Genomic DNA, 26,429 nt, shown 5'->3' with positions numbered 1-26,429 from the left:
CAAGAATAAATAGATCATAAATGCGTAAATTAATGTAGATAAATGTAATAATATCACTTGCCTCGGAAGTGACGTATAATTCCGCAGCCGTTGTGTTGTTCATAGCGGCTCAGACATAAAGCGCCGTGGAGTGAGGCGCGCAGTTAACAGCTTTTTTAATTGAATCAGAAATAAGGCTATTCAACAGCAAACATCATGTATGATCAAGACGAAGGTATGTGTGGGAAATATAAGTGTAATGTGTGTTTCTTTTTTGTTTTATTATATTGAAATGTGCAGTTAGATACTATAGTTTCAAGCGTTAACATAACGTAACCGGCTAACAGGCTAACGCTAGCTTTGTCGCAAATAGGCAAGTTAAGCGAAACTAACTAACTTTCAGTATTACAAGTTTAGGGTTTATATCTCAAGCAAGTATTGAACGTATGTTTTCCATTTTAAAGTGGATAGAAAGAATGCTAAGATAATGAATTTGTTCGTAAGCATGATTTGTCAGCTAACGTGTACAGTGTTGTTGTTACACTTTTTGCCCTAGATCAGCTCTTTGTGTAGGTATATAACTTAAAGTTTTGTAATTATTGTAGATATCCAATATGATGAAGATGATGATGAAATCACCCCTGATCTGTGGCAGGAGGCCTGTTGGATTGTTATCAGGTAATTCCGCTAAAGAAAGAAATAGTCATTGCATTTGTGCTCGAGTTTGTGTAACTTTAATTACAGCAAATATATATATATATATATATATATATATAATATAGACGACCAGTCAAAAGTTTTTTAACAGTAAGATTTTTATTATTATTATTTTTTAAAGAAGTCTCTTCTCCTTACCAAGCCTACATTTGTTTGATCCAAAGTACAGCAAAAACAGTAAAATTTTGAAAAATATTTTTAGTTTAAATGTTTTTTAAAATGTAATTTATTCCTGTGATTTCAACGCTTCATTTTTAGCATCATTATTACAGTCACATGATCCTTAAGAAATCATTCTAATATTTGATTTGCTTCTTAAAAAAACATTTATTATTATTATTATTATTATTATCACTATTATTATGCTAAAATCAGCTGAGTTGATTTTTTTTTTTTTTTTTTTGTTTCTTTGATTAATAGAAAGTTTAGAAGATCAGGATTTATCTAAAATAAATCTCAATTTAAAGCATCCTTGCTAAATAAAGTATTAATTTCTGTAATCCCCTCACCCCAAAAAATTATACTGACTCCAAGCTTTTGAAAAAGTATTCAAATAAAAAGCAGTTATTTTAAATAGTAAAAATATTTCACAATATTACTGCTTTTGCTGTATTTTGGGTCAAATAAATGTGGGTTTGGTGAGCAAAAGAGAACTCTTCAAAAACATAAAAAAATCTTACTGTTTATAAACTTTTGACTGGTAGTGAATATATTATGGAAACTATAATGCATCTTATAAGTAAGAGGTATCTTAAACTTTATTAATAGTTTTAGCTTAGCTTATTTCTTGTCTTGCTCCTCTTTCCAGCTCATACTTTGATGAAAAAGGTTTGGTGCGACAGCAGCTGGACTCATTTGATGAGTTCATTCAGATGTCTGTGCAGAGGATTGTGGAGGATGCTCCACCCATTGACCTGCAGGCCGAGGCCCAGCACACATCTGGAGAGGTGGAAGAACCGGTGAGTTGCTGAAATCTGTGCCTGCTATCATGTGTGTTTACGAGACTCTCTAAAATGAATTAACTGTTTTTCATTTGTTTTTGTTTTTGTTTTTCTGCAGCCTCGGTACCTACTAAAGTTTGAGCAGATCTACCTGTCCAAACCCACTCACTGGGAAAGAGATGGTGCTCCCTCACCTATGATGCCAAACGAAGCCAGACTCCGAAATCTCACGTGAGTACCTCATCGTGCCTTCAGTGTTTGAGAGCTGTTTAAACCTGCTTTCAAACACTAGTGTAGTTGCTGATCTTTATATGGCCAAAAAGTAAGATGACATTCTGATAGCTTGAAATGAAAATCAATAAGATCTTTGTAACAGTAAATTAGAATACTTACATAATGCTTATAAATATCAGTTGTCATTCTATATCTGCCAGTAATGTCTTACAATGTCTTAATAAGACATTGACTTGCACTTAAGTGTTTAGTTTTTTAAAAGCTCTGTAGTTTTTATTTTGGGGGCAAAACATGCGTAATGCAGTGCAGTGTAATGATTGTGAGATGGGCAAATAAACATTCATCACAAGCCTGATGTATCACATTTGATATTTGATACTTTTAACATTTTTATAAAAATGATGTATGGATAATTACATAAACTTAAGTTGTTTTAGTAGAGTATGTGTTCGTCTGGAAGTATTACTGTCAATTTAAGTTATTCTTACATTTATTGCAAAAAAATCAATATACAGTAGATTTTATAATTTTTTTTAGAATTGCACTAAAAGCCCTTTTACTTGTTTTAAAGTATGAACTATCAAACAGTTTTGATTATTTTGATACAGACCTTAGAAATGTAGTTGCAGAATTAAGTTGCTTGAATCTGTGTGAACTTCATATTTGTCCCACATATTTAAGAGAAGCAGGTGTAGCTTTTATCACGTGCTGTATCTGAATGTGCGCTGTGACTTGCAGGTATTCTGCCCCTCTGTATGTGGATATCACAAAGACCATCATAAAGGATGGGGAAGAGCAACAGCAGACACAGCATCAGAAAACATTTATAGGCAAAATTCCCATCATGCTTCGTTCCACGTACTGTCTTCTGAGCGGCCTGACAGATCGTGATCTTTGTGAGTTGAACGAGTGCCCACTGGACCCTGGAGGCTACTTCATCATCAATGGTTCAGAGAAGGTCCATTCTTTAAAGCATTTTACATCTTTTGAATTTTATTTCAACAGTATGATTTCGATTAAACGTAATGCATTCTGTCATTTCTACAGGTCCTGATTGCTCAAGAGAAGATGGCCACTAACACAGTGTATGTGTTTGCCAAGAAAGACTCCAAGTATGCTTACACAGGAGAGTGCAGGTCATGTCTGGAAAACTCCTCCAGACCCACCAGCACCATCTGGGTCAGCATGATGGCCCGTGGAGGGCAGGTCAGTATCTGTGGATCATGAGCAAGTATTCTGAGCCAAGTTTAGTGGTTTTTGGGTTCATTAACTCTTTGGTACAGAATCTTATGCAAATATTTCTTCTGCATCCAGGGAGTAAAGAAAAGTGCCATCGGCCAGAGGATTGTTTCCACTCTGCCGTATATCCGGCAGGAAGTACCCATCATCATTGTATTCCGTGCTTTGGGATTTGTGTCCGATAGAGACATCCTGGAACATATCATCTATGACTTTGATGATCCTGAGATGATGGAAATGGTATGTTTTCTTTTGTGTTCACCCAAAAATGAAAATTCTGTCATTAACTACTCACCCTCATGTCGTTCCAAACCTGAAACCGGAGAAATCCGAGAGCTCTGCTTTCTGTGACGTGATCATGGTAGGACCCTTGTTGTCTGTGGAGGGTCAGATAGTTCCCAGATTTCATGAAAAATATCTTAATTTGTGTTCTGAAGACTTTACGAGTTCGGAACCACATGAGGATGTGGTTAATGACAGAATTTAATTTTTTTGTTTTTTTTCATTTGTAATCATTTGTTTACTAGAGGTTTATTTCAGAAGCACCATTTTGTTTGTGATTCAGCTCAAGAATATTAACAACATTCTTTGTTTTTTTCCACAGGTGAAGCCGTCTTTGGATGAGGCTTTTGTGATTCAGGAGCAAAATGTGGCTCTGAACTTCATTGGCTCCAGAGGGGCCAAACCTGGTGTCACCAAAGAGAGAAGAATCAAATATGCTAAGGAAGTTTTGCAGAAGGAGGTGTTGCCACATGTTGGTGTATCAGATTTCTGCGAGACCAAGAAAGCATATTTTCTAGGGTAAAACACCACTATGATTTTATCCTATTGTCTGTAGCTTTTTAAATAAAAAAAAAGTGATATTGTGAAATATTATTACAATTTAATGTAACTGTTTTACATTTTAAAATATAGTTAAATCTGATTTTTTTTTAGTAGTGTCATGACCTTTCAGAAATCTTTCTGATATCATAGCTAATATAATTTTTGTGGAAACCGTGTTTATTGTGTGTAATATAATTAAATACTGTTTGCTTTCTCTGTTTAGTTACATGGTTCACAGACTATTGTTGGCCGCTCTGGGCAGACGAGAGCTGGATGACAGAGATCATTATGGTAACAAGAGGCTTGATCTTGCTGGACCTCTGCTTGCGTTCCTTTTCAGAGGGTAAGAATCACACATTCATTAAACATTCAAGATGCATTAATTAAATAATGCTTGTGCATGTTTCAAGATGAAAATTACTTCCAGAGTTGAAATCTACGTGTCTCTGTTTTTTCCAGAATGTTCAAGAATCTGCTGAAGGAGATCAGGATCTATGCACAGAAGTTTATTGACAGGGGGAAAGACTTTAATCTCGAGCTGGCCATTAAGACTCGCATCATTTCTGACGGACTCAAGTACTCTCTGGCCACAGGCAACTGGGGGGATGTAAAGAAAGCCCATCAGGCCAGAGCTGGAGTGTCTCAGGTAAGTTCAGATATGCTTTCTTTTGTGTTTACACTCACTCACAGTTAATAGAATTTCAAGGTTCTCAATTGCTCACACATTCTCACTGACTTTTTATATACAAAGGTGTTGAACCGGTTGACCTTCGCTTCCACTCTTTCCCATCTGCGCCGTGTGAACTCTCCTATAGGACGAGATGGCAAACTGGCCAAACCCAGGCAGCTTCATAACACACTGTGGGGTATGGTGTGCCCTGCTGAGACCCCAGAGGTAGAACACTTGAATACTAGTTTGCATATAACCTTCAAACCAAACCCAAGTTTTCAATGAAGTAATTAATTTTACTTCATCTTATTTTGTTCCAGGGCCATGCTGTAGGTTTGGTGAAGAATCTAGCGCTCATGGCCTACATTTCTGTGGGATCTCAGCCATCCCCCATCCTGGAGTTCTTGGAAGAGTGGAGCATGGAGAACCTGGAAGAAATCTCACCTGCTGCCATTGCTGAGTGAGTGTTATCCTGTTCTATAGGGGGCAGCACGACACAGCTGAAATCAACCGGCTTCACAAACATTTTGATTTCACAATGATGTTCTTTTTTTTTTTTTTTTTTTTTTTTTTTTTTTTTTTGGCTTTCTTTGTTTATAAATTCATAGTCAATCACTTCATTGAATTTATACAATATGATTGTGGTTCTTCCTTTAGTGCAACTAAGATTTTTGTGAATGGCTGCTGGGTGGGTATTCATAAGGATCCCGAGCAACTGATGAACACACTGCGGAAACTGAGGAGACAGATGGACATCATTGTGTCTGAGGTATGGCATTATTTGTGCACTACTCTAGTTTAATGTGCACCATCATTATTCAGTGTACGGCACCTAACTGATCTTGTTTTTATTGTGATCTAGGTGTCAATGATCAGAGATATTCGTGAGAGGGAGATCAGGATCTACACAGACGCTGGTAGGATCTGCCGTCCGCTGCTTATTGTAGAAAAACAGAAACTACTTCTAAAGAGAAGACATATTGACCAGCTCAAAGAGAGAGAGTACAACAACTACAGGTACATACCTTTGTGAAAATATCTGCTTTTAGAATCTTACCGTTCCTTAAACAGAGTATCTGTTTCTCATGTAGTTGGCAGGATCTGGTAGCCAGTGGTGTGGTTGAATATATTGACACGCTAGAGGAGGAGACGGTTATGTTGGCCATGACCCCCGATGACCTTCAGGAGAAGGGTGTGGCTTATTGTTCCACCTACACACATTGTGAGATCCATCCATCCATGATTTTGGGCGTCTGTGCATCTATCATTCCCTTCCCTGATCACAACCAGGTACCTCCCCACATATTACCTGTATGATATTGTAGATTTATTAATTTTTTAGAGGTTTTTAACATTTGCAAACCCAAATATAATATTTAATTTAAAAATGTTTTAGTATAACCATTTGTATTTGAACAAGTTCCATAATATAGCATCTAAACGATACATTGTCCTGTCTACAGTCTCCCAGAAACACGTACCAGTCTGCTATGGGTAAACAAGCCATGGGAGTTTACATCACCAACTTCCATGTACGTATGGATACCCTGGCACATGTGCTCTACTACCCCCAGAAACCCCTTGTCACGACTCGTTCCATGGAGTACCTGCGCTTTAGAGAGCTGCCGGCAGGTAATCTATTTTTTACATTGAACAATAGAACCACGTCTGTTTTTAAACTACCGTTCAAAGATTTGGGCTCAATGAGACTTATTATTATTATTATTATTATTATTATTATTATTATTATTATTATTATTATTATTAATAAATATTTTTGTAAAGAAATTAATACTTTAATTCAGCAAGGATTCATTAAAGTGATCAAAAGTGGCAGTAAAGCTATTTATAATGACACAAGATTTACGTTTTAAATAAATACTGTTCTTTTGAACTTTCTATTCATCAAAGAATTCAGAAGAAGTGTCTGTTAGGTACAACTGTTTTCAACATAAGATATATTTTTTTCGAGCATCAAATCATAATATAAGAATGATTTCTGAAGGATCGTATGACACTAAAGACTGGAGTAACGTCTGGTGGAAAAATTTGTTTTGCTGTCACATAAATAAATTACTTAATCAAATATAACAATTATTTTCACTCATTTTAAATGGTAATATTTCATAATATTATTGTTTACTGTGTTTTTGATCAAACAAATGCTGCTCTGGTGAGCATAAACAAAATCTCCCCAAACTCAGTCTTGTCAACTGTGTTGTGTAAATGATTCAGAAATCATTTAATTTCAACAACGGTTACATTTTTCTTAAAAGGTATCAATTCCATTGTGGCTATTGCATCATATACTGGATACAACCAGGAAGATTCTGTCATCATGAACCGTTCGGCTGTGGATCGTGGATTCTTCAGGTATTGGATTCTAGGTTTCAGCTGGTGAAATTGTAATGTGAAACATACTTAAAATTCTTTTTTGTAACAAAGTTCCTGTTTTGATTAAAATGTGTCATTTCAGGTCTGTGTTCTACCGCTCATACAAGGAACAGGAATCTAAGAAGGGCTTTGACCAGGAAGAGATCTTTGAGAAACCCACTCGAGAGACCTGTCAAGGTGCAATTCTAGTGTTTAACTTAACTAGACACAACGCTGCATGTTTGCAGCATCATATGTGACCCTGGACCACAAAACCAGTCAAGAGTAGCACAGATATATTTGTAGCAATAGCCAACAATGTATGGGTCAAAATGATCAATTTTTCTTTTATGCCAAAAATCATTAGGATATTAAGTAAAGATCATGTTCTATGAAGATATTTAGTAAATTTCCTACTGTAGATATATCAATTTAATTTTTGATTAGTAATATGCATTGCTAAGAACTTAATTTGTACAATTTTTAAAGGCAATTGTCTCAATATTTTTTTTTTTTTTTTTTTTTTTTTTTTTTTTTTTTTTGCGCTGCACCCTCAGATTCCAGATTTTCGAATAGCTATATCTCGGCCAAATACATCGTGTCCTAACAAACCATACATCAAGGGAAAGCTTATTTATTCAGCATTCAGATGATGTATAAATCTCAATTTCAAAAAATTGACCCTTATGACTGGTTTTGTGGTCCGTGTTCACGTATAATAAAAAATTAAGTCAAGTCAGAAAATATGTCCAATGAGTCTTTAGTTTGAATATTGTTTTGTAATGTTGTTGACATTCGCTGTAAGCCTTAAGATAAACATGTAGAAGTGGTGCATTCTTGATGTTTTATCATCACTTTTAGTTAGAACATGGTGTGACAGGCGTTCTGCATAAGGTATATTGTTATCATTTCGGTTTCTCTTTTATCCTCTAAAGGCATGCGACATGCCATCTATGACAAGTTGGATGACGATGGTTTGATTGCTCCCGGTGTACGTGTGTCTGGCGAGGATGTTATCATTGGTAAAACTGTAACTCTTCCTGAGAATGATGATGAGCTGGATAGCACCAACCGTCGCTACACAAAGAGAGACTGCAGCACGTTCCTGCGCACCAGTGAAACCGGAATTGTTGACCAAGTCATGGTCACCCTAAACCAAGAGGGCTACAAGTTCTGCAAAATTAGGGTGTGGATTGATTTTACTCTGATTGAGGTTTATTTTGTCAATCTTTAAACACTGTTCCAAGTGCATAAATGTAAATTTTTCATTTTGCAAACATTGTGCAGGTCCGTTCAGTTCGTATACCCCAAATTGGAGACAAGTTTGCCAGTCGTCACGGTCAAAAGGGTACCTGCGGTATCCAGTACAGACAAGAGGTAAGTGTGCACTATTGCACAGAAGTATGGAAGCTGGTAAAGTTATTGTATGTTTTTGAAAGACGTCTCTTATGCTCACCAAGGCTGTGTTTATTTGGGAAAAATAGTAAAACAGTAGTATTATGAAATAATATATTACAATTTACAATAACTGTTTTCTGTTTTAATATATTTTTCAGTGTAATTTATTTTTGTGATGCAAAGCTGAATTTTCAGCAGCTATCATGGCAGTCTTCAGTGTCACATAATCCTTCAGAAATCATTCTAATATGCTGATTTGCTGCTTAAGAAACATTTCTTATCAGAAATCAGTTGTTCTAATTAATATTTTATATGAAGATTTTTTTTTTTATTCAGAATTCTTTGAATTAATGTAATTCAAAAAAAAAAAAAACTTTTACTGACCCCAAACGTCTGTACGGAAGTATATAATAGTGGATGTGATGCTGCAGTGCTCATTTTTAATGTCAGTGTTGTTAAATGTGTATTCCAGCTTTGTTTAGACTAGCCTGTAGTTAAAGGTCTGTACACAGGATGTGGCTCTTAAGCAGTTCCTGATAGCAGAGCGACTCACAGCTGAAGGCTTTGTAAACAGTCACCCAAAAACCCAAATGCAGATGAAGTGCGTGTCTGACTTGAGCTGCGAATTTCTCCCATTAGGACATGCCATTCACATGTGAAGGAATCACTCCAGATATCATCATCAACCCTCACGCCATCCCCTCCAGAATGACAGTCGGCCATTTGATCGAGTGCCTGCAGGGGAAGGTACTTTGGTTCTGTTCTTCTTTCTAACCCTACATATCTTGCTTGTCTTTCAACTCGTTGTCTATGTTTAGCGACAGATGTTTATTCTGGAAACATGTGTTTGCACACATGCAATTCAAAGATCCTCCAGCTAAGCCATGTTGGGATGTTTGGCCCTTTGTAAGGAAGGATCTTTTACAGAATTGAACAATTCTGCTTCCCCTTTTAATGATTCCTTTTTTTGTAATGATTACATCTTTTAGGTAATATATATAATTTATATTTATACACAAAACATAAATGCACACATTTAAAAAATGCACACATAAAAAAAAAAAAAAAAAAATATATATATGTCCTGGCTCTTTCAAGCTTTATGATGGTAGTGAAGGGGCATTAAAATTTTAAAGTCCAATAAAGCGCGTTCATCCATCATAAAAGTGCTCCACATGGCTCCAGGGGGTTTATAAAGGCCTTCTGAAGCGAATTAATGCGTTTGTGTAAGAAAAACATCCATATTTAAAACTTTATAAACCGTAATCTCTAGCTTCCGCTAACTGTCGTACTCGCATTCACTAGAGTGGCATTCCAGTAGATGATGTAGGATGTAGAACCAGTTTCCTCTTGGTTTATATCAACATTATTCTTAAATCCTTGTTTTGTACTTCTGACTCATGAACGATGCACTTCTGCATTTGTGACCTCTCAACGGAGCCACGTCCTACGTGAATGTGTGTACGACAGTTAGCGGTAGCTAGAGATTATGGTTTATAAAGTTGTAAATATGGATATTTATTTATTTTTAACCCACCAGAGCTGTGTGGAGTTCTTTTTATGATCGATGGATTGGACTTCAAAATTTCAACAGCCATTCACTGCCATTATAGATCTTATAAGTCAGGACATTTTTAATATATCTCTTATTGTATTCATCTGAAAGAAGAGTCATATACACCTAAAATGGCTTGAGGTTGAGTAAATCATGGGGTAATTTTACTCATTAGTAGAAAGATAAGTAGAAAGAGTGTTGACAAAATGAGATGTCATTCTTCTTTCATTACACGGAATAAAAACACTAGTCATTTGTGTGTTAGGGCTCGTTTACAGTCAATTAAATGTGACCCAATTCTGAAATTTTTTTTTTTTTTTTTTTTTTTGCTCTCATGTGATATAGATTGGATGTGTTCTATGACCGTGTAAACGGGGAAAAAAACATGCATTCAGATATTTCGAGATCAGTTTCAGGCCTCATACATATGTGGACATAAATCAGATATGTGCCAATATGACTGTCATGTAAATGGGCAGTAAATTGTATGTAAATTGGATTTTCTGAGTCATTGTGTTCTGTACGTTATTAAAATGAGACAATTTGGTACTTCTGCAGTTTAATAACATCAGATGTGACACATGCTGGCAAAATGAGTGTAAATGTACACTGGCTATTTTGAGCTACAGAATATTGATTTTAGTCAAATTTGAGGCTTTCAAAAAAATTAGTGCATTAAGCCCTAGTCTAGTGATCCCAATGCTCCAAATAGTAATTAAACATCTAAAATGATCTTTATTTGAACATTTTCTGAGAGGGAGTACCTTTTGCCCGCTTGATTCTCCCGTTGACTGTCATCCGAAGTGCGCATAACAGTGCTTCCAATGGCATGCGATCCCGACATACACATATACACAGAATTACATTGTTTTAGTATTCATGCATACATAATCTGTTCTATCTTAAGTCAACGCTTGGGCAGCTGTTGGGGAAAAATATCCGATGTGTAACATTGTTAGATTCATGCATTACAGTTAGTTGTAATATATAGGGCATCTGTTTGCGTTAATGTTAATCTAGCAGTAAAAGGAAAGGGGATCACTCGCTGCACTTCATTTGAACAGCTTTTTTAATAATCAGGAGGTAGCGCGTATGAAGGCGGTAAATGACGACAATGTATGCGCAATGTTTCAGATGGTATAGCAAGTGTAAACGCATGAATCGGATATGGGTCACAATTGAAAGAGCATGTGAACGGACAGACAAAAAACATCGGACATAGGCAACAAATCAGAATTAGGCATCAAGACCTGCAGTGTAAACAAGCCCTTAAATATACAGCAGTTCTGAATGCTGCTTTTTATTTCCTTTTCCATTTAGGTGTCTGCTAACAAAGGGGAGATTGGTGATGCCACACCATTCAACGATGCTGTGAATGTACAAAAGGTCTCCAACCTGCTGTCAGAATATGGTTACCATCTGAGAGGCAATGAGGTAAAGAGCTTATACCTGCCCATGTGGCTATAAAAGGGATAGCCCACTCAAAAATGAAAATTGTTATGGTTTATGCATTGTCAAGTTATTCCAAACCTGCATTAGTTTGTATATTCTGTGGAACCTAAAAACAGTTTGGTTATCAAAAATCAGTTTGGTTATCAAAAATCTTCGAAATATTTTTTTTTCTGTGTTCCACAGAAGAAAGTCATACAGGTTTGAAACAATGTGAGGAGGAGTAAATAAAAATCTTCATTTTTGAGTGGGTGCATTAAATATGTTAAAACATTTCTAATGCTAGCGTTGTTGTGGGGTTTTTTTTTTTTTTTTTTTTTTTTTTTTTTGTTTTTTTTTTTTTTTTTTTTTTTTTTTTTTTTTTTTTTTTTTTGCAGGTTCTGTATAATGGCTTCACTGGCCGTAAGCTCACCTCTCAGATCTTCATCGGACCCACATACTACCAGCGTCTGAAACACATGGTGGATGATAAGATCCACTCCAGAGCCCGTGGTCCAGTTCAGATCCTCAACAGACAGCCCATGGAGGGTAGATCACGGTGAGACTTGCAATTTTTTTTCATACATAATATATAAAATCATCAGATTTTAACACATTTAATTAATTATTTTTTTTTACTTTTCAGTGATGGTGGGCTGCGTTTTGGAGAGATGGAACGTGATTGTCAAATCGCTCACGGTGCTGCTCAGTTCCTAAAAGAGAGGCTTTTCGAGGCCTCCGACCCATACCAGGTCCACGTCTGCAATTTATGCGGCCTCATGGCCATCGCAAACACCCGCACGCACACATACGAGTGCAGGGGCTGTCGCAACAAGACACAGGTAAGCGAACACTGATATCTTGTCTGACTGGGTTGTGTGGCCATTAAAGTCAGTATTATTAAGATGCAGTGTTAATTTTGACAGCAAATTTTGATTTAGTTTTAGTCTTTTGACTAACATGCCATTCAGTTTTTGTCATATTTTAGTAATTTGAATTGATTTAGTTTTGATTTAGTTTAAATCTACAGTAAATTTAGTCGGCTAAAATCAAATAGGATTGATTTTGGTGTAATGCATTTATTAAGCATTTCTCTAAATTTACCAAACTCATTGTATAAGTTTGATATTAAGGTTTTATCATGATAGACAGAGATTTAACTGCTGTGACACACAACATGCCTTTATTTATTAAATATATTATTTATTAAAATCAAATGAAACCACTTCTCATTAAGAAACAAGAACATGGTGGTCTTTTTAATGAAATACCAATGGTTATACAGGCTAATTATTCATTTTTTATAACAACTTTTTTACCATATTGTTCATTCTTCCAAGCAGACATAATTATTTATATAAATCAATTTAGATTAATCTTTATTAGGGCTTCTAGAGGGATTTAGTCAAGAGCGGTGAGTTTTTTTTTTTTTTTTTTTTTTTTTTTTTTCCTGCCTGTCCACTTCCAGAACAACAATTTACAAATAATTTACTCACCCCCTTGTCATCCAAGATGTTCATGTCTTTCTGTCTTCAGTCGTAAAAAAATGTTTGTTTTTTTGAGGAAAACATTTTAGGATTTTTCTCCATATAATGGACTTCATTGGTGCCCTGATTTTGAACTTCCAAAATGCAGTTTATATGCAGCTTCAAAGGGCTCTAAACGATCCCAGCCGAGGAAGAAGGGTCTAGCGAAACGATCTGTCATTATTTATTTATTTATTTATTTATTTTTTTTTTTTTTGAAAAATAAAAACTTGTATACTTTTTAAGCACAAAAGTGCGTGTAGCACAGGCTCTGGGATGCGCGTTCACGATGCTACGAATTTGTGATGGATCGTTCTTAAATGATTCTTTCATTTTGAACAAATCTTTAATGTGACTCAGGAAGAACGAGTTGTCTCGAGGAGTGATTCGTTTGGTCGTGCATGCGCAACATCCTATTAGTTTCTGTACTGGAATTAGTTCACCAGGCGTTCATTCATCTTATGGGGTTGTCATGTGATGAACGAATGACTCAAACCCGAAAACTTGATGTGAGGTGAGCTAATCATAGACTAAAGACCCAGACAAAGAATTAATCTTTTCTGTTTCTTATAGCATTATAGTTTTGTCTTGTTTGTAGTGTGATCAATGTTTGAGTAAGCAGTAGATGTATTAGGGATGTAGCACGTAACATTTTAATTATATTTTGCTAAAATGAACAAAATGACTCAAAAAGATTTGTTCATTTTGCTGAATGAGACTCAAAGGTCAGAGTTGGTAAAAAGATCCAAATTTCCCATCACTACTATGAATCACATGCAAGTTTATCGTCTGTGTACTGAGTAGGGCAAAAACTCCATATTATTTTCTCCTACACCTTGAGAGGAGGACATTGTTGTACCTTTTTGTTTGTAAACAGCATTTACAAACTTGCTTGCAGTTTCTTAGTGTGCATTCGCTTTGTAAACACTGGGTCTGTAATTCCGCCTACATTCCGCATGACCTTTCAATGTGATTCAATAGTACGTAGCATTGTGAACGCGCATCCCAGAGCCTGTGCTACACAAGCTTTTGTGCTTAAAGTATAAAGATGGATATTTTCTGAAAAAAATAACCGATCGTTTTGCTAGGCAAGACCCTTCTTCCTCGGCTGGGATCGTTTAGAGCCCTTTGAAGCTGCATTTAAACTACATTTTGGGACACCAAGTTCAAAACTGGGACACCAATGAAGTCCTTTATGTGGAGAAAAATTCTGAAATGTTCTCCTCAAAAAACATAATTTCTTCACAACTGAAGACAGAAAGACATGAACATCTTTGATGACAAGGGGGTGAGTAAATTATTTGTGAATTGTTGTTCTGGAAGTGGACTTCTCCTTTAACATCAATGCCATAGACAATAGAAACTTAAATTAGGCTGCTGTCCCTTTGAAATCGAATGCGCGGATGCAATATACTGATACATGTCTGATAATCTCCTAACTGTTTACATTCACATAAGACATAACTGGTGTTTTTACGTAAATACTCGTCAAAATGGACAATTTGCCATCATTTTATGTGTATTTCTCAGTTCATGCGGCATGAAAGAGTACTCAAAAAAACAGACCGAATTAAATTTTTTTGCTTCGTCAATTTTATCCATGTGTGCTTTTCGCTTACTCCCAGATATTGACATTTTTGAATGTTTTATGAGACATGCAGCAAATGTATGCCAGCTTATATCCTGCTGGATAGATCAATAAGCTATGATACAGTTTAAATGTGCGCATCTAACCGCTTAACCACGCAGCAGATTCGTTCTCAAAAAATCTTTTTTGTTTTTGTTTTATCATCTCGTTTTCACCTGTGGAAAAAATAAAAAAATAAAATCTTGACAAAAATTGACAAATTATTTGTTAACGAAATTAACACTGTTAATTGGCTCTTTCATGACACTTTCCATCCTCTGCTCTGTTCTTTCAGATCTCTCTGGTGAGAATGCCATATGCCTGTAAGCTGTTATTCCAGGAGCTGATGTCTATGAGCATTGCCCCACGGATGATGACCAGCTAAACCACACAAAGATGCTTTATGGAAGACAGGATATACAGAATAGAATAATGGAAACACTCGTAGGGAAAATGATTTTGAATGGATCCCAACAGCACTTCCTGTGGTAACTGCTGGGCTTGTGAACTTCAGCTTTTTTGTGTTATTGTTCTGGAACAGATGTTTCGGTTGTTCAGTGTAGAATAAAATAAAGTTTCTTTTAAAAAAAAAATGTTGTGATCACAAAGGTGTTTTCCACACAGACAACACACTGCATCCCTCTTTAAGCAGATCTTTATTCATTAGTGTTATACAAATATCAAAACATATAAACAGATGCATTAGATGCTCAGACTTTTAGAGGACAACATGTAATTTTACTGTAATTTAGGAACCAACGGGAAGTATTCATTCTTAACACCCAAACAAATTTAACTAAATCCTCTACTTAACTAGAGAAGTTGTGACTTGTTTAGTGAAATTTTCATGGTATTAACTTTCTTTCACGTCAGTTTTTGCTATATTTAGCTCAGAGAACCAAAAGTAGGACCAAAGTTGGTCTCAAGTAAGTAAAAAAGGTATATATATAAAAAAAGGTACATTTTAATTGGTAATTGGTTTATTATTTTAATTTTAATAAAATCTAGTTAGATAAAATGAAATAAGTATGATTTCTGGCTCGTAAAACATTTGAGAAACCCTGATTTAAGTAGTCTTAAAGCTGTTTTAACTGAACCTTGGAGGAACAGCATCTAAAAGTCTTACAAATTGTGCAGAAACTGTTGACGCTCAAAATTGTTTTTCAGCACCACAAACGTCAACCAGAAGAAAAGAACTATAGGAATGAGTACAATTTGTATGTTCAAAAACATCTTGAAATAATAACAAAGAGAAGCAAAACATGCATATAAGTGGAGACGAGCTATTTGAGTGCCTTCACATGAATGCGCGTTTGAATACGATATGATGTGCTGTATGAGTTGCGCGTGCCTGAATGTTTGCATTCTTGTGTATCTCTTCAAAAATCAATCTGATGGTCGTCCCGGTTGGCGCTTTACAATATCGAAGTTTGTTTGCATGCAGACATGATGTAGACCGAAGTAAAGTGTGTGAATGGAGAAATGTCAGGGTCTGAATTTTTGTGTCTTTAAACAACATCTGTGGTATAAAGTGTCCATGTGCGAGTTGCTGTTTGTGGTTCAAGCGGTGAGCAGTGATTGGGCTAGATGCTTGTTATCAGTGCACAGGCGTAGTTTTTTTTTTTTTTTTTTTTTTTTTTTTTGTTTACATCTCTGAGTCCACATCCTCTTACAGCTCGCTCTCTGTCACTGCATACAAACACACAAGAGACATCAGTGACAATGAAGTCTTGCTGCACAACAAGGAATAGTTATACAGCCAAAAAGAGGCAAGTATTTGGCATAACATAACCTAAAAATGAAAATTCTCCAAAATCACTATAAAAGTAGTTCATATAACTTGTGTGCTATATTCCATATCATATGTGAGGAACAGATTGAGATTTACAGGGATAGTTCATCCAATAATGAATATTGTTTATTAAAAGATATTTCCGCCCTCCATACACACCTTGGCATTAGAATTGCCACTGGCTAGTCATTTTTTTAGTATATTATCATATACAGTGGTGATTACGATATTGTTAGTCAGTCAGTGTTTCTTAAAAAATAATATATATACTGGCCTGCGGTCCCCACAATGTTAAATAAAATGATTAAAAATAGTAAATTATGTTTATCTGAAAGTGTAACGATGCAAACATGTTTTCTGTGAGGGCTAGGGTTAGGGTTAGGGTTAGGGTTAGGGTTGGGTTCGGGGATAGACAATATCGTTTCTATATCGTAATCTATAGAAGTCTATGGAACGTCCCCACAATTCACAAAAACAAACGTGTGTGTATATGTTTATATATATATATATATATGTGTGTGTGTGTGTGTATAATAGCAATATAAAACGCACTAAGGATTAATGAGCTGCTGGGTTCATGAATATTAATCACGTTACGTGCGTTAGCTCTTTGAGATTGCCGTTTGCGAATTAACGTTAGTTCCGCCCACTACCTGAGAAACTTACGGTTGTTCTTAAAAGCTAAAGAATTCCACATGAATTTTTTATGACAAGACAGTACAACAAACAATATCGTTTACATGTAGCCCGTCAATCCTGACACACACTGGTGAGTAAAATCTGAATTTATTAGCCATTGGCTAATGTTATGCATCTTTTAGCCGTCCAGAGTGAAGATTTAACGTTAGTCACATATGAGTGATTTACTCACACTGTAGAGGGTTGTATTTTGAATAATGTTGGTAACCAAACATTTGCCGGTAGCCATTCACTTTCATAGTATTTTTATTTTTTATTTTTTTTAGGTCGCTGGCTAGCATCAACTGTTTGACGGATTTCTGGTGAAAGATACAGGTTTAGAACAGCTTAAAGGGACAGTTCACCTAAAATAAAAATTCTTTCATTAATGACTCACCCTCATGTCATTCCAAACCCGTAAGATATTCGATACACAAATTAAGATAAGTTTGATGAAATCTGAGAGCTTTTTGACCTTGCATAGACAGCAATGTAACTACGCATGTCAGTTGACACTAAAGAGTAGAAATTGTCAAATAAAGTGGTTATTTTTGTTTTCTTAGCGCACAAAAAGTATTCTTGTAGCTTCATAACATTACGGTTGAACCACTGATGTCACATGACTATTTTATCGATGTCCTTACTACCTTTCTAGGCCTTGAATGTGGTAGTTGCGTTGCTGTCTATGCAGGGTCAGAAAGATTTAATAAAAAAATTTGCGTTCCCGAAGATGAACAAAGGTCTTACAAGTTTGGAACGACATGAGGGTGAGCAATTAATGGCAGAATTGTCATTTTTGGGTGAACTATCCCTTTAAGGGTAAGTAAATGATGACAGAATTTTTATTTTGGGGTAAACTATTCCTTTAAAAAGTATTAATTTAGTATTATTTATGTATTATAGTATTTATTTTGATAGTTTTCTTTTATATTTCTGTTAAGCTTTTTTTTTTTTTCAGTTCCACAGAATGGCTCTACTTGTATAAACAGCACCTTAGACATTCTGCTATACATATATAAAAAGACATATGGGTTTGGAACAACATAACGGTGAGTACTGATTAGCTTGCAGGCTTCTTTAGAAATCATTCAATCTTATCTAAGCTGGAATTTTACAGCATGCTTTAGTGAAGCAAAATTTTGATTGACTGACAACCACTGTATATGTTCCTCACAAAGATGTTTTATGGCCTGTCAACATGCAACGGTAGAAACTCTTGTCACCGCAACCATCTTGCTCAGAGGGAACTGGCAGGTGATGAGGGCCAAGAAAACACAGCTTGGCATGATGGGACACGTTCTATACAGCATGTGCTGCACACATAAGTTTCTACTACATTCTCTACTAATGCAGGTCTTTTATGTATCCTGAAGCATGTGCGCAAAGACTGATTTGTTGTGCATAACTCAACCGCCATTCACCTGCACTCACTCACCCTTTTTGGGAGGAATGTCATTGATGGAGTCCACCACGTGAATGGTGCCCACGGCCGAGGCTTCGCCCTGAATGTTGCTAGCGTGACACTCGTAGGAGCCGTCCTCATCCTTGGTAAGTGGAGATATCTGCAACAGATGGCCATCAGCCGTAGTTTTCACTCAGTCTGTTCACAGTGTTTCAATAAGTGCAGAGATTTCTAAACAAATGTAACCTGAGATGAGCATGGAGTGCTTTCACAGCAGCACTGCCAGCAAAAAATGCTGTAACGGTTTTGCATAGCACAATAAATAACACTCGTTACTTGTAGAGGAAGGCTTGTAGTAGTTTTGCACGGAGAGATATACAAACGAGAAAGTTTATATGTAGTTAAAACACTTACTAGCACCCAGCCAGTGGCCTCATGCTTTTCCGGGCCTCCGCGGGTCTGGACGGCAAGGTTGTCTTTGTCTCCAGGGAGTGGAAGAGTCTTGTCTTTGCTGTTAGATACCTATGAGAATCGCAACAGCCATAAATATGTTTTACTTTTACACTCCATAGGTTAATTCAAAACAAATTTCAACATGTAAATTGCCAAGCACATGATTTTGTAGCATATTACAGCTTGTTTGGTCTGTGGTGACTGTGGTTATGCGTGATTGAGTTTCACCAGACACTACAGGAAGAACCGTTTTATTCATCCAGATTAGCAAAGATATTTTTTTGAGATTTTCTCTAAACTGTAACCACATGTGGAACCGGACACAATAGATCTTAAACTAGTAATTAATGTATTGCATTTCTGTATGCAGTTTGATTTAAAACAAACAACCAAAAAACGCAATACAAAGTCCTTTGAGTTCATTTAGGTTTGGAAATGTTTGACTTAAAATTGTTTGTAAAAATAGGGTTAAAATGAAATTTTCACAGGTATTTTTCCTGTATTTTGAATTATGCATTGCATTTATTTTGTATTAAAATAATTAAAAAGGATTAAAAGAAATGTCCAATAAATGTCCTTTTTAGTTTTACAGTGTTCTGCAAAAGGTGAGATAAACATATTAACATTACTTAAGGTTCTGTAAGGCTATGAAAATGCTTCTATTTTGCTTTTTTGAAATACACAATTTTCACTGGATATAATATCTGCATATCAGTTTAAGAAACACTTAATGTCTGATAAAGGCTTTGAATTGTTTCTAAAGAAACTCAAAGTTAAACTTTTTGCATGTTGCACTTTTTTCTAGAAAAAGAAGTATCAATTTGAGTGAAACCTTTTATGTGAATCAATAATAATAAATTATATGAACAATAATTATTTATTTTTTAATTTATTAACTATTTTTATAATATTTTATTATTTTAATTGTTGCTGTTGTTATTATTATATGCCAGTATTAACTTAAGTAAAAGGAATTAAAATAATGCAAATTTCTCTAACTTTTCAAAATTGCAATAATAATAATAATAATAATAATAAATTACATTACCAAAAACAATCATTTTAATTATTTTAAATCAATAAATTTCTTATTATTTTAATTGTTGTTGCTATGTAATTTAATTGTTGTTGCTATGTAATTGTTGTTGCTGTTATATGTAATTGCAATATTAGCAAGTAAAATGCAAATTTCTCTTTAAATTTCAATAATAATAATAATAATAATAATAAATTATATTAATTTTATAGTTTTTCTTACTGTTTTCATTGTTGCTGTTGTTGTTATTATATGTAATAGCAGTATTAACTGAAGTAAAAGAAAAAGAAGTAAAAAAAGAAAAAAAAACAATGCAAATTTCTCAAACTTTTACAATTTCATTATTAATTATTAATTACAATTGATTATTTATTTTAAAATGCATTAATTATTTTTATAATTTTTATTACTTTCATTGTTGTTACTGTATATGTAATGGTAGTATTATCTTATGTAAAAAAGAAATTAGACAAATGCTAACTTTTCAATTTTCAATAATAATAATAATAATAATAATAATAATAATAAATTATATTAACAATAACAAGACATTTCATTATTTATTTTTAATTTATTAATTATTTTTATAATTTTTCTTAGTTTCATTGTTGTTGCTGTTGTTGTTTTTCTTATTATGTGTAATGGCAATATTAACTTAAGAAAAATAATTTCTCAAACTTCACATTTCAATACTAATACTAATAATAATAATAACAACAATAACAATAATTTTTAATTATTTATCATTCAATTTATTATTTTTTTTTAAATATTTTTTCTTATTTTCATTGTTGTTGCTGTTGTTGTTGTTATTATATGTAATGGCAATATTAACTTTCTGTAACTTTTCAAAATACTCCCCTCACTCTTTCTCAAGCCCGTCTTCCGATTTTGTTTATTTTTATTGCTTAAACTTTTTAATCTCCTCTGATCTCAGGAGACGCTAAAAGTAGTTATTGAGTAACTCTGGGTCTGCATCGTTGTAATAAAAATATCCCAGGGCCCCTCGATGTGAGGCAAGGGTGAAATTCTGCGTCCAAGACATAATCTAGTTTCTACCATTTATGAAGCATGACTAACCTGATCAGCAGAACCTGCACAAGAAAATACAATCCATGTTACCTCACAATTAAATAAGTCTTAAACTAATTTACAGACAGAAAAATGAGTTAGAGCACAAACATATTTTAAAAACTAATATTTCTCAGGGTTTCAGATTTCCTGAGAGAGGTTAATAAGGAGGGGGTTTTTTTTGTCCTGGGAAAACACCATTAGTCATTTTTGTATCCGGTCATCCGCTTTGGCTTTTCGTATTAGTGACCCACTCTAAAGCCAGTACAAAGCAGAGCCCTGTCCCATGGAATTCTTTGATTCTATCTTTAAGAAGAAAGCCAGTCTCCCTTAGTTCTAGAATGGAAAAAACGTGATAGCTGATGACATGCTTGATAAAGTGCTTCCTGCTCTGATCCCTCCCTTGTTTGTGGTGCTATTGTTTCTGTGTTGTGTTATTCATAGAAGTGGACATCCTTTGACATAGCTGGGGCCGTACTGTATGCACAAACACATCCTTCCTCTTTTCCATATGTTATTTGTGTCTGTGTCATAGGATCTGATACATAAAAACATATCAGCTCAGAAATTATCTACTTGCAAAACCAATGTGGATAAATAAACTGCCTCTTTTTTTAAAAAAAAAATCTGTTTTACCCTTCTCCAGGTGAGTACAGGTGTTGGTATCCCTGTGGCCTCACAGCTTAGGAAGACCTGCGAGCCGGTCACGTTCCATACCTCTCCTGGAGCTGTTACAATAACTGGTGCTGCATAGGACACAAAAGATACAAAATAATTTAGAAGTTACTTTCTAGTTGCATTTTATATAATAAGCATGCCATGCTTAAGTTATCAGCATGTGGATTTTCCTTGTGCCTGTTTGAAAAGGGAACCCTGGGAAAAAGTTTGCACTCTCCACTGATTGACAGACAACAGCTGCTTCATTGCTTCTTGCATGAGCAAGTCACTTAAAGAAATAGTTCACTTAAAACTGAAAAGGTTATTTCCAAAACTGACATGAGCGAATGACTTTTTCTTCTATTAAACATAAAGTAAACTCAATGTCCCAGGTGTTTACAATTAAATTACGGTGAATGGTAACAGGCATATTTAGGGTTCAAAAAAGATGTAAAAGCATCAAAAATGCACCTTAAAAATAGTCCATACAACATGTGTGATATATTCAGTATCTTCACGGTTTATGAAGTTCTAAAGATGAATATTTTTCTTGCACAAATGCATCGATTCACTTCAGAATGCCTTTATTGACCCCCTTTTATGATGGATGGATGCACTTTATTGAACTTCAAAATCTCAACACCCATTCACTGTTAAGCTTGGAAGAGCCAAGACTTCTTTTTAAATATTACTCTGATTGCATTTGTCTGAAAAAAGAAAGTCATACGAGAGAGAAAGGCTCTCTGAAATAGGTTGATTTGTCGGTCGCGGCATTAATTTATTAAATTCCTAATATTTATCACCTGCAGCGCTGTATCGACCACTGGTGCTACTTTCGTGTTTGTCGTATCTCACCGCAAACTCGAGTTCCCATGTTTTTCTATGAACACAACTGGCACCATAGTGCATCATTTATCAAATGTATTAAAAATGACATCAGAGAGTAGAAGCCCGTTTCCGCCACTGAATTAAAAAAAGAAAAGTAATTGCGACTTTTCATCTCATAATTTCGACTTTTTTCAAGTTTACATTTTCACAAGTTTACTTTTTTAGAAATTGTGATATAAACTCGCAAGTGCAAGAAAAAAACGAAAAATGATGCAATTAACGTTCTATTCTGAGAAATAGTCAGAATTCCGAGATTCTGACTTTTTTCTCAGGATTGTGAGTTTTAATGTTGCAATTCTGACTTTGTAATTCGAAATTGTGGTTTTGTTTCTCACAATTCTGAGAAAAAATGGCAATTTCCAGTTATTAAGTCACACACGTGCACACTCTAATGGTTAATATTGCCCACAATCCATTGCTCAACAACTACAAACACAAATAAAACGCGTTAAAAAACTACAAATATGGCGGATATGCGCAACCGTTGGTTAGGTAGAGATGTTTAGAAACAGGGGTTTGAGTTACTAATAATCAACATTTACCTGGTAAAAAATATTTATGTAATATTATCTGTGTTGTATTTAATCTGCAACAGCAATGTGAACTTTGGTAAACATCCGTCTGATCGTTAACTTTTAAATGCATCATTATGCAGAAAATACGAGCAGACTTTTTGGCATGAAAGACCCGCCACTGGCACAGCAACGTGCTTCTTCTTTTCTCTCCAATACGGTAGGAAGTTAAATTAAATTAAATGTGGAGGATGTCAACTGTGACAAGATGATTGCCAGGCCAGTTTACTGTGACAGGGTAAAGGATGCCGTGGCCTGAAGTTATAGTATGTCCCAAAGCTTGCCTATTCTTTTGCCACACTCAAAAGTGTGTCATTTTTCTTCACCAAAAGAATACATACTTTAAGGGCGTAGTATAAGTAGGCACATTGGGACGCAGCAAGAATGGACCTTTCTCACATTTCCAGGTTTCTCATAGCGGAAGTCATCATAGTTGGGTAAAATCCAATAGCAGTGAATGGGAGAGTAACACAAATATATTATTTGCTTTCCCATTTGCTCAAATAACAAAAGAAAAACTACACAATAGTGTTTTCACGACTTTCAGTCAAAGGAAAAAAATTGAGAGAGACCGATGTCAAATTTACCGTCCCTCTCATAGACGCAGCATTAGAAACACCCTCGCATTAGCGTTAATTAGTTTTTGTGATATAATCTGTCTTGTTGCTTACTGCTAATTTTGTAATCGGCCAAGTTTCTTATCGGAAGAAGTGAAATGATCAAATAATAAAGTAAAACTCTAATTAATGTAGATCTAATCATGTTTATTTATGTGTCATCAAAACTAAAATATGTGCAAAATCTTCAAGTATGATACACAACTCAGATATGTAGATGTAATTCAGGTTAAGTGGGACATTTCCAGTCATCTTAGTGGTGAAAAGTGTCCTAGTTTATCTGAATTCACCCCTATTGTTGAAGCATACACACACAGACGTTACTGTAGTAAAGACAAAGGTAAGAAAACATGTTTTTACAACCTGCAAACTGATACATTGTAGTTGAGGAGCATTTCAGCTCTAAAAAACAAGGTGCACTGTGAACTCCTGCTGAGTTCTGTCATATCATCAGCTTGCTGGATTGATAAGCGAAAGCCAGAGGTCTCAGAGAAAGCTCTGCTGGAGAAGCTTTTCCATATACAGAGTCCTCTGCCTCTTTTAATCCCATGCCAGAATGCTGTTATAATGAATTACACGCAGGTTCACTGATTCACGCGGTCTGACTTTGCTTAAAACAACAGTCGGCTTGTGTGTTTATCTAAACGAGACATTGCTATTTGATCAGGCCTGATCTCTCTTTTCAAAACTGAAAATCCACCCAAGAGGCTGGAATTTCAGACATGTCTGTTCAGGGATAACGGAACGTTACCACCCTGTATAAAAACAACGGCCTCTGGCCTGTTCCGTTGTTGCCTTAACTCGCACTGTCAATGTATCTGTGTGTATACAATTCATCAAGTACAGGACAGGTCAGTGTATGAGCACACCAGGGAAAAAAGAAACCCAAACACAAGCACATGACAGCTGAATCACATGAGTGATTGGATCACATAGGGCATTAAGGAGGCAAAAATGAATCTGAAGTAGAAAAGCAGTTGTTGATGCAGCTGTGCATGAAGGCCAGTGTTTCATTTCTTTGCACACTCTGATCCTCGTGATGTGATGAAATAAAAAGCTGACCTTAAAATGGCTGCGGGTGGTTAGGAATACTTCAAAACACTACATGTTCTTGCAACATAAACAGTCCATCATCTAAATTCAAACAGTGAGCCATTATAAACATTAAAGCTGCAGGCACATGATGTTTTTGCTCCTGGTTTAGGTAAAGAAACTATAATCTTTTAATTTGTCAAAGATGAACCAAAGTATTGTACTTAACAATATTAATACACATATTGACATCTTTGCATTACATGAAAACAATGCCTATAACCGAATTTCTATTGACAGGCTCCACTGACAATTTATCCCTTAGTGTTACAGCTATTGGGGCATGTTGTCACAAACTATTTTAACATTTTTTCCAGGCAATTAAAAAATGTAACACTTATTTTGCCTGTCAGTGTGCCTACACGAAAAAAATAAGATGAAAAAAAAAGATATTATATTAAGGCATCTCACCTTGAGCACATTTTCCCTTGTTCCGAATCTTAATCTCGGGTTTTTCCTCCTTCACCGCTTTCACACTTGCTGCTTTCAGCTCACAGCCGCTGTTATAGTTCACGCCGTCAGTGCCGCATACGGGATAGTTGCTTTTGCAAATGCAGACCCCTGATTTGCTTTTCTTGTCTTTGTCGTTCTTGACGCACTCGAGTCCGGACGCGCATCGCTTGAGTGAGACTCCGCGTCCCCCGCACGGCTCTCCAACACCAGACGCGCAGAGCTCGCAGCAGCCGCACGCGTCCAGCAGCGTCCCGGAGGAGCAGCCGTCGGCCGGCAGCGGCGCACACTTACTCGGGTCGCAGGTGCCGCAGCTGCGGGGCTGCCGGTCTGCTGACACCACAGCGAACAGCGTTAATAGCATAAAGCAGAGCATGGTGAGGTGTGAAGGGTCTCAGGCTGGTTCGGAGTCTGCCGCTTCTTGCTGCTTTGGGATGGAGGTACTAGACCCCGCCCAGGAGGACCATGAACAAGTAGCACAAATAAACATATCCTCCTTTCTTTGGTGTAGTTCTGTTGTTGGTATTATTTATGGATACCATGGAATGTATTTTTTTCAACTGATGGATTATACATTTTTGGTGGCTGCTAGTGTATTCTAAATGGTTGGAAAAGTGACCTAAGTCAAAAGAGCACAGGTCTTATTCAAGTCTAATGTGACGGGGATTCCCAAACTTTTTTCACACCAAGGATTTCCTAATTTGGTGATGCATTTTATTTATAAAGGTAGAGACATTTATGCTGAGTAAGGCTACTTGTAAGTATGATATTATACAGACAACATACTGTTTGCAAAATTAAAGCACTTTGTGTTTTTGGCTTTATTGTATAACAAAATCAAAAAGTGCTTCAATTATCACCTGGGAAATAACAATCTTGTATTTTCTCTACTGTTAGAGAATATTAGATGTACAAACATGAAGAAAATAACTTCAATTTAGAATAATTATATATAACAATAAACTATTTTTATATAAACAATATGAACATACGTACACAACCATTTAAAAGTTAAGTGTTTACAGCAAAATTATATATATATGTATGTATATATATATATATACTTTTTTCAGTAAGGATATATTAATTGATCAAAAGTGACAGTAATTTTCTACATTATCCAGACAGCATACTTACATCTGCAAGATGTCTGTTAAAGATCACTTGATCTGGAAAGCATCTGCTGTGTACAAACATCTGACAAACGTC

General features: G+C 35.5%; 2 protein-coding genes across 2 annotated transcripts; one reads left to right on the top strand and one right to left on the bottom strand.

Moving 5' to 3' along the window:
- The first annotated feature begins 108 nt into the window (after window positions 1–108).
- Window positions 109–15,416, top strand: polr2b (RNA polymerase II subunit B). The gene is made up of 25 exons (XM_051127087.1): window positions 109–214; window positions 585–657; window positions 1,505–1,655; window positions 1,756–1,868; window positions 2,610–2,829; window positions 2,919–3,077; window positions 3,186–3,350; window positions 3,715–3,911; window positions 4,159–4,278; window positions 4,395–4,581; window positions 4,687–4,830; window positions 4,926–5,065; window positions 5,263–5,374; window positions 5,468–5,622; window positions 5,697–5,895; window positions 6,069–6,237; window positions 6,882–6,978; window positions 7,082–7,176; window positions 7,914–8,164; window positions 8,266–8,355; window positions 9,016–9,123; window positions 11,252–11,365; window positions 11,758–11,918; window positions 12,006–12,201; window positions 14,808–15,416. Exons 1-25 carry the CDS (start codon window positions 196–198, stop codon window positions 14,895–14,897), a joined length of 3,525 nt encoding a protein of 1,174 aa, XP_050983044.1. The 5' UTR covers window positions 109–195; the 3' UTR covers window positions 14,898–15,416.
- igfbp7 (insulin-like growth factor binding protein 7) lies at window positions 15,150–25,664 on the bottom strand. Its single transcript, XM_051127090.1, has 5 exons — window positions 25,182–25,664; window positions 21,581–21,690; window positions 18,799–18,906; window positions 18,418–18,544; window positions 15,150–16,201 (listed from the first exon to the last, which is right to left on the bottom strand). Exons 1-5 carry the CDS (start codon window positions 25,594–25,596, stop codon window positions 16,182–16,184), a joined length of 780 nt encoding a protein of 259 aa, XP_050983047.1. The 5' UTR covers window positions 25,597–25,664; the 3' UTR covers window positions 15,150–16,181.
- Between the last annotated feature and the right edge of the window lie 765 nt (window positions 25,665–26,429).

The sequence above is a fragment of the Labeo rohita genome, chromosome 14 (genome assembly GCF_022985175.1).
Source record: "Labeo rohita strain BAU-BD-2019 chromosome 14, IGBB_LRoh.1.0, whole genome shotgun sequence".
Taxonomy (NCBI): domain Eukaryota; kingdom Metazoa; phylum Chordata; class Actinopteri; order Cypriniformes; family Cyprinidae; genus Labeo; species Labeo rohita.
Note: the sequence above shows the minus strand (reverse complement) of the source record. Positions and strands in the feature narration are given on the sequence as shown.

Coding starts and splice junctions, on each gene's coding strand:
- polr2b (XM_051127087.1), top strand. Junction 1,869..2,609: donor GCCAGACTCCGAAATCTCAC/GTGAGTACCTCA, acceptor TGTGACTTGCAG/GTATTCTGCCCCTCTGTATG. Junction 9,124..11,251: donor TCGAGTGCCTGCAGGGGAAG/GTACTTTGGTTC, acceptor TTTTCCATTTAG/GTGTCTGCTAACAAAGGGGA.
- igfbp7 (XM_051127090.1), bottom strand. CDS start 25,596: ATGCTCTGCTTTATGCTATTAACGCTGTTCGCTGTGGTGTCAGCAGAC. Junction 21,691..25,181: donor CAAGGGAAAATGTGCTCAAG/GTGAGATGCCTT, acceptor TGTCCTATGCAG/CACCAGTTATTGTAACAGCT. Junction 16,202..18,417: donor TGACATTCCTCCCAAAAAGG/GTGAGTGAGTGC, acceptor GTTTGTATGCAG/TGACAGAGAGCGAGCTGTAA.